At 33.1% G+C, this 8,684-nt stretch overlaps 1 protein-coding gene across 2 annotated transcripts; it reads right to left on the reverse strand.

Annotated features, from left to right (window-relative positions):
- Positions 1–3,450: 3,450 nt before the first annotated feature.
- Positions 3,451–6,225, reverse strand: LOC124921759 (calmodulin-binding protein 60 B-like). Of its 2 annotated transcripts, none has more exons than XM_047462460.1 (7): positions 6,064–6,225; positions 5,891–5,975; positions 5,748–5,805; positions 5,576–5,625; positions 4,960–5,438; positions 4,730–4,893; positions 3,451–4,176 (listed from the first exon to the last, which is right to left on the reverse strand). In XM_047462460.1, exons 1-7 carry the CDS (start codon positions 6,122–6,124, stop codon positions 3,682–3,684), a joined length of 1,392 nt encoding a protein of 463 aa, XP_047318416.1. In that variant the 5' UTR covers positions 6,125–6,225; the 3' UTR covers positions 3,451–3,681. The 2 variants fall into 2 exon arrangements, with proteins under 2 accessions (XP_047318416.1, XP_047318417.1); XM_047462461.1 differs by having other exon boundaries at positions 4,175–4,280; positions 6,064–6,224.
- Positions 6,226–8,684: the final 2,459 nt, after the last annotated feature.

Raw genomic sequence — 8,684 nt, forward strand, 5'->3', positions numbered from 1 at the left:
ATCCTCGATCTTGACCAAAACTTAGGACTGAGAAATTTGAACCGAGGACCGAAAGATTCGACCGAGGATCTTAGTCCAAGACTGAGAAGTTCAACCTAGGACTGAGTATCCCTAAACCTATGACCGATGAACTTAGCCCAGAGCTAACCCAAGACCTATGGGTTTATACACTCAGACCGAAGTTCAGCTAGGGATCGAGAGTCCTTAACACCTATATCGTGGGACTTTGGCACCCAGACCGAAAATCACGAGCCTCGACCGAGAGGCTCCTCAACCTGGTTAGAGGATCTTTTGACCTCAACCGATAAAAACGAACCTGAGGCTTAGGACTCTAGTTCTAAGCTTGTTTGGTTCCACTTTTCAAAACCCAAAATTAATTTTGTAATTTTGAAACCTCAAATCATTTTCTAAAAATCCTAAAAATTATAAAATGATTTCAAAATATTTTTGTGATATTTCCACAAAAAATATTGACTAATGCATGTTTAGTGTTTATTTCTAAACCCTAACACCCTTAAAAACGACTGATGTTCTTTATGTATAAATCCTCCCTAGTTCTCATCAAGAACAGGTACCAGGATTTTAAATATTGCTGTTTCAATATTATAAATAACGCTAAAACCTAGAAAAATGACTAGGACCGAAAGAATAATTACTTAAAACTCAAACGATATATAACAGATTTTACAAAGTTAATTTTATAAGTAGAGACCATTTTTAAACGGTTATGAAGGATGAAGCGCGAAAGTCTTTTCTTGAGTATCACCAAACTACGAATTAAAAGAAACTTTGGCCAATATGTTTATACACGTATGCCAACTTTTATAGAATTTCAAAAATCAATCGACGACTTTGTTTCAAATAAATAATATTTTTAATTAATTAAGTTTAATTAATTTAAACTAATGGATTACTAAAATTCAAATTGTAATTTGATCACCGCAAAATTTTGAATTATTTAAAATTGAACCCCGAAATTAAATATTTTTAATTAATTTCAAAGATTGTTAGGATCATTTGAAAATCTTTTAAATAATATTTTATTTTAAAAGAAAATTCATGACACGCAAACCGATGTTGAATTCTCGAACCTCAACTTTTTTCTGCAAAACCGATACAAAGGATTTTTCCGGGGGTTACTACATTCTGGCGACTCTACTAGGATTAAATGTTTAACTCGAAAACATAAACTTGACTTTTAAAATGTTTATATCACGTTTCCCACTTAATAGGCTTATCTTGAAAGGTACAACACTTAAAAGACGTGTATCTTATACCCTATTTTAATGCCTTTATGTGTAAAGGGTACATCACCCTCTTCTAAGATTATCCCTCGACACCAGTTCATCCTATGGCTCGCCTTCTGGGAAAGACTCAGCACACGTGATCGTATCAGTAAGTATATGAGCATCCCGGATGCGAGCTGTCTTCTATGCATAGGAAATGAAGAAACCATAGATCACCTATTCGGGAGCTGTTGTATTACTTCGGAGCTTTGGGACAGATTCTTTAAAAGCCTGGAGCTTATCAGTTTCTCGAGCGAATGGAATGAAATCAAAGAAGCGGCACTACTCAAAGCCAAGGGAAATAGATTTGCAACAAGCGTGTTCAAGTGCGGCTTTGGAGCAGTGGTGTATAACATTTGGCAAGAACGGAATGCAAGGGTATATGACAGAACCCGCAGGAGCATTGACGAGTTATGGAAAGATATTGTATCAGATTGCAGCGCCCTCGCGGGAACGTGAAGAGGAATTCCAAGCACGGAGCAGAAATGGAATATCTGTAGGAACTGGAATTTACCATTTTTTAAACTCACTAAAATTGAAAGTATTGTAAACAGATAATTCATTTACGTTTTTAGCTTTTATTCAGAATGTTACGACTTCAAAATCATTCTAGGCCTATCTAGAATGATCTCTTAAACTCGTGATTTTTTCCCGTTTTTGGGAATTTTTAATGAAATGACGCTAAGTCGTTTTCCCAAAAAAAAAAGGTACATCACCCTCTTCTTACTAACAAAGAAGTATACAACCGAGATCAATACTTCTACACCTATGTGCAAATATTATCAATGAGGAATGACAACTAGTTACAAACCAAGTGATGTTACGAGAGGAAAAACTAGAATGGACGAGGTCGACCTCACCCTTTGGCAATGAGTCGTTCGATAGGACATAGACGTTTTGGAGGTGAGGGAAAATTCCCAATTGAATTTATATTCCCTAGTTTATGGCGGCGGTTTGACCCTTTCCACTATCGGTGAATGATACTTTCTTATGATTCCCTTAGAATAAAAAAACTCGGTTACTATCATCAAGTCGGTTGTTTGTCGTGTTCAAACAACCAAAAGACCTCGTCATTACAACCTTTATGTGACCACTATATATGTATTATGTGTATGCATGTATAGTCTAAATGATCATCTTAAACACGTTCCTTCATTTCAAAACAAACATGTTTGTAAATGTTTTGAGTTTTAATCTTAGACGATGTCCATGCTGACGGATGTCGAGTTAATCCAATGGGTTGAAAACTTTCATGAAAATGGGTAGAACCATGGGATTTACGGACCAACCCCATCATGAGGTTCACAAACTTCAAAATAAATCTCACATTCATGATGCAAATACAAAGGAGATGGGTACATACATGTCGTGTCTACTATATGGGAGAAAGGGCCATGTGCCCAACCATAGAAGAGTTTCGAGCTATCCTAATGGCGGACAACAAAAACATTATGCACTTAAAACCACATGTAGAATCAATGTCTCTGAGGAAGATCTTGCAAGAGGAATACAAATATAGCAAAACAACATTCAAAACAATCCTCAAGAACAATGTCATTGACTTCTTGAGATGGACAAAAATGAAAATGAGGAATGGACAAATCCCTCTAACCATGAGATCCTCCTTGATGACAATGGCAATTCTTTTGGCCAATTTTTCATGGCTCCAGCGGATGATAAACCATCTTCCAAAATTTTAGAAGTAGCCTATCACATGCGTAGGGGAAACAAAGACCCCTTAGGCATCATCCTGGATGAAACTCTGATGGGTCTAAATGACTCATTCGTAACCTCTCCCGTGAGTAAAAGAGGCTCACCTATGGTCCTCTACATCTGGATGCTTGACAAGCTCGAGAGCCTTCCGTCGGCATGATATAAAAAACCGTGAAAAAATTATTACAGTAAAAATATGATAACATATTACTTTTATTTTTAACCGTTTTAAGTTTATGAGCGGGTTAGCTCACAATCCAACCCAAGTATTCATTTACTCTCACATATATATATCCAAATTAACCACAGACCTCGACCCAGCAATTCGGACATTTTAAAAATTAAACATCATTATATATATATATATATATATATATATATATATATATTTATTTATTTATTTATTGGGATATTCTCCGCAATGTAGAGGTTGGTTGTTAGCGTTGAGAGCACAAACCAAGAATTAAAACAAAATTCAATATTGTTATGATAAATTCAAGTTTACATTACTATGAAAAAAATAAACATAAAACATATCAACCAAAAGTTTATATCTTCTTTTCTTTAGTCAAATTCTCTGTACAGAAAAGAAAACCTTATTAGGACACAGGAACTAACCATCACAGGCCTGAATGCTCGATCACCAACGTTGTAAAATTGAATGAATTCAAGCTTGTAGTTCTCAATCAAGCCCATCAAACCAAGTTCCATTCAAGAATTGATCCGGGATACTAAATGATGATACCCGATACATATGATTATTATTCCCGTTAAAATCATCCATATGTGGTACCTGATAGATAATATTCGGATCAGTTTGGTCAATTGCATTCCATGAATGGTTACAAGAGTTTGAGATTATTTCCCCTGTTGTAGTAGGATCATGCCCATTTTTTTTGAAGAGGGGATCGTAAAAAAGTGAAGCATTTATCTCTTCTTCACTGAGGATAGCAGTTCCTACAGGTGCCACTGCAGGTCCATTAGAAGCACAAGTTGTAGCAGTAGGTGAAACTAAAGGAGGTATAGTTTCATCCAAAACAACTTCCTCTTCCTTCTTATCAAAAGGACAAGAGAGTTGATTGATGAAGCATGCCTTAAGTGCAGCACTTCCCTCGCATTTAAGAGCATGATCTATAGTAGCCTTCCTTTTCGCATCATTCCAGCCACGCCCAAGGATCTGCATCTCCAACCAACCAAATGATCTCAGAAAGAGTAATCAACCAATGCCAAAAGGACATTTAAAGTAACCAAGATGGACTCCTTTTATTGCATATCTTGTTGCTGTGTAAGAGAAAGTGTTTATGTAAGCATGGTTGTTCCGATCTCAATTCAAATCCAAATATAGAAAAAACGTCAATAAATTTTTGAATCTGCATGCTTGAGTAAGTTCTTTTCCCAAACATTATCTTATCTTGATCCAAATCCAGATCAAATACATGACAAAAGAAAATGTCTGGATCCGAATTCAAATTCAGATCCAGAAACATCCAGTGTTTCTAAATGGGAATGCAAACGTTTACATACTAACAAACAACTTCTAAATAGATCTCTTGCTACCCAGCAGGGACAGCACAAGGTATTTATGTAAGCATGGTTTGAATCGGGTTAATGGTAAGACGTTATTTTGGATTCAAAGTATAAATGCTTTATTATCTCAAAATGATACATCATTTAGTCCTTCAATTTAACTTAATATTGATATGCACAAAAGTAGAACAATTAGCTCTTACCTTCTTGAGCTCTTCAGGGCGTGCAAAATTTAGACTCAGAAAATCTTGTATAGTTTTTATGCCTCTTTCCGTCAAACGGTCAACAATAGGTCCACGTTGTCCAATGTTTTTTAGGCACCATACATTATCCATAAGAGATAATACTTCTACACCCTTCCTATTTTCTGCAAATAAACAAGCAAATAAGATACACAATAAACCCGTTTTAAAGGATTATAATCAGCACTGACCTTTCATCCTTTTGTCTTTCATAGTGAAAGTGTTTGTCTTTGCTTCCTTTACTCTGATATTTTGAAAAGTATCCACGAATCTTGCTCCAAGCCTTAGCTTACTAACCGGCTTCCAATTCTTATCATGCAAGATCGAGAGGTCGTCCAAGGTTCCTATGCCGCCTTTTAGTTCAAGAAGAACATTTCCCTTGAGGATTTTTTTCTCATTCATTTCCTTTATAATATTTTGGCTGAACTCTTCTGCTGTCCAATCATCTCTGTCAAAGCTTCCCTTTAGGATAACTATTTCCAATTTTGCCGAAGCTTCTGGTCCAGAGATGACAGCTTCGCCAGTATGAACATCAAATAGAGTTACTAAAATAAAGCTGTTCCCTTCACCTCGTATGGGTTCTGCTGTCCATACAGTCTCCGAAACATTAGATGAGAATTGTAATTCCAAGTATCTCGGTTCAGAAGAGCTGCCAGCAGCACCAGAATAGCTGATGCATAGAATCATTTCAAGCATTAGTCAGTCAATGGAAAGTGGAAACTAACTTCAACCCAAAAAAGACGAGGCTTGGAGAAAAGAGTGAAAGATCCAATCTATGATGCACAATGAAATGTGAATCTTACTTACCATTTTCCATTGTTGAGATATTTGAGCTGCTGTTCAATTTCCTTTTTTACCTACACAATACACATACAAGAAATGTCAAACTAAATATGGAATCAAGAACATCAAAACAAAGAGAAAAGCGGTTAGTAAGGAAAGGAAAACGTCTTTACAAAGAAAAAAGGAAGTTGCTCACAATTGGTCGAACTATCTGCTCGAAAGCTATCTGCAGAAGTGATGCGCCATCGATCCCTCTGCAGAAGAGACAAAGGCATAATTTTGCTTAGATATTAGATTGATTTATGATTAATGAATGGAATTAGAGAACAAAAACGTTACTTTATTATAAAGTCGGAACAGTTGATCTCCTCCAAAACAGCTGAATTGATTTGGGAATTAGCAAGTCCTGACGTCGGAAGATTGTCTGACATGATTATTAAGAGAATTGTTTGTTAGGGTTGAGAGATGAACAACAACAGAAAATTACAAATAATTTGATTGAAAGAACTTACAAGAATATTTATTTGCAGAGAGAGGCATATGGTTGAATATTTGCAGAGAGATGCTTACCATAACTTTACAATCTTTCTCCGAGTGGCGTGGCGGAGATAAGAATGCAAGTGAATGAGGGTTTGAGAACAACCAAGTGTTGTTGGCTCACGGCCATCAAATATAATATTAACACCTAGGGAATAATACACTTTCTTATTAGAATCAATCGTGGGTGATATAGAGTTTTTTTAATCATTAATTCAACCTTTATTTCATTCAAATTCAAATCAACTTGGAGCACCCTCATTGTTCAATCAAATTTACACATTACCTCATTTAATTTTAGTTCCCCAACTATTCAGCCATTAATTTTCTAATCGGTAGATAAATAATGATTAATTCAATGCTGCCATTATAGGCACTACATATATCCCACTCATGAAGTGACAAATATTAACTTTCTTATTTGATGATTTTTTTCTCTTTGTATATATGACGATGATTTCTTAATAGATAAATGTACTATCTGTACTGGTAGCATCGAACTGTACTGGTAGCATCGAACTAACCATAAATAATATTAGTATAAATTGAATGACTTGTTATGGGGATTAGATATGCTCTTCTAACACTTTCTTCACAAATTATCAAAACAATCATTTTCATTCACATTAATCATGTTTAGATCTATCAAAAAAATATATATAGTATTTAGTTAAAAGTATTAATCATTCTCATTTTCATTAATAATGTGATCTATCAAGAAAAATTATTATTATTATTTTTTCATTAAAATTAGTTTTGATTTAATTAAAAAAAATTCATATAACATAGGGCATAGGGATAGGGAGTGAATCTATTGTATCCTATGATAAGCCACAATATGCATTGTTCTTCAAATTGTTTGGTTCAGCATGGGTCAAATAAATCAATATACTAAAATATTTTTTATTTTAATTTTTAAAAATTTATATATATATATATATATATATATATATATATATATATATATATATATATATATATTAATACCTTTTAAGTTTTTTTTTATCAAAAATAATTATCACTTTCTCAAAATTATAACTATCATTATTTTTTTCTCCTACTAAAATTTTTAAATAATTACAATCCAAACAAGCTCTTGATTCTTCACCTTTGATCTTAATTAGAAAAAAAAAATAACCTAAAATCAAATGAACGAAGTCAATTTTATATATATAACTAGACATGTCTTAATAAATAAATGTTTTTAATTTTTTTTTAAAATCTCAATATCACAAATTCTAACATAATTGATTTTAATTTTCAGAAGATATGAGTTACGGTTTAAAAAGAAAAATAGACATGTGATGTGAACATATTACTTATATTTGTTGTCAAATATATATATATATATATAAAATGATGTTTAATTTTGAAAGTGTTCAGATTGTCGAGTCGAGAATTGTGGTTAATTTTGATATATGTGAGAGTAAATGATACTTGGGTCGGATTCTGGGTTGACTCGCCCATAAACTTAAAACGGTTAAAAATAAAATTAAAAATGATATAGGTATATTCCGAACTCGCACCCTAAGAAAACAAGTACAACTCTTTAACCAATTAGGCTAATAACACTTTATATTTTAAATTCAACACCAAATTTGAAAAATGCGGGACGTTGTAATAATATATTTGTATGCGTGTGCATCGCACGAGATCTTCCTAGTTTAGAAAATAATGATTAACTTTATAGGTATTGAACAAGCAACTAATGTTAACATAATTTATAAACTTAGTTGTACATTAAACCACTGTTTTCATGATGGAAATACCATCCAATCAACCACAACAACGATCTCGAACAGAAATTAAGAATAATAGATAAATAAGTTCTATATTAAATGAATAAATAAATAAGGTTGAGTTAGATTTGTTAAGGTTATAGTTAGTTCTTAATTAGCTACTCGCCTTAATAAGAAAAGACTAAGGTGGATTAATCCCAGCCCAGCCAATTTGATTTTTATATATCTTATTTATTAAATGACTATTAGAGAAGACTTGTATTATTTATTTGAAAGAAACGCCAATATTTTGGGAATGAGTGATGATATAGAAGTTGTTTGATGTTTTAAAATGAGTTATTTTATTATTATTAGGAATTAAATAAGAACTAGTATAACATCTCACAATTTGGGGTGTTCAATATTTGGTCTGAAATAAATATCTAACTGCACCGAATTCGAATTTTATTTTTAGTTTTCGAATCGAATTTCAAACTAATTCGAATTCAAATACGGTTTTCGAATTAATTTTCGAGTTTAGGTTTCAACTCGAAAACCAAACCAAAAACCGAATTCATTTGTTTATTATTTATTTTTTCAAACTTAGTTTAAGAAAAAATTTAAAATAATCAAATTAGAATATTTTGAACTCAAGTTTTAATAATAAAAAAAATAACAAAAGCACTAATGGTCTAGCGATAGAATAGTACCCTGCCACGGTATAGACCCGGGTTCAATTCCTGGCTGAAATAAAAATTATTTGAAATTCGAACCGAATATCAAAGGGTGCGATTTATTTTGAGTTATGCTAGTTTCAAAAAATAAAAATGATTCGAAATTCGAACCGAATATCAAAATTGGGTTCGTCGATTCGGTTT

The sequence above is a fragment of the Impatiens glandulifera genome, chromosome 1, assembly GCF_907164915.1.
Source record: "Impatiens glandulifera chromosome 1, dImpGla2.1, whole genome shotgun sequence".
Classification (NCBI taxonomy): Eukaryota; Viridiplantae; Streptophyta; class Magnoliopsida; order Ericales; family Balsaminaceae; genus Impatiens; species Impatiens glandulifera.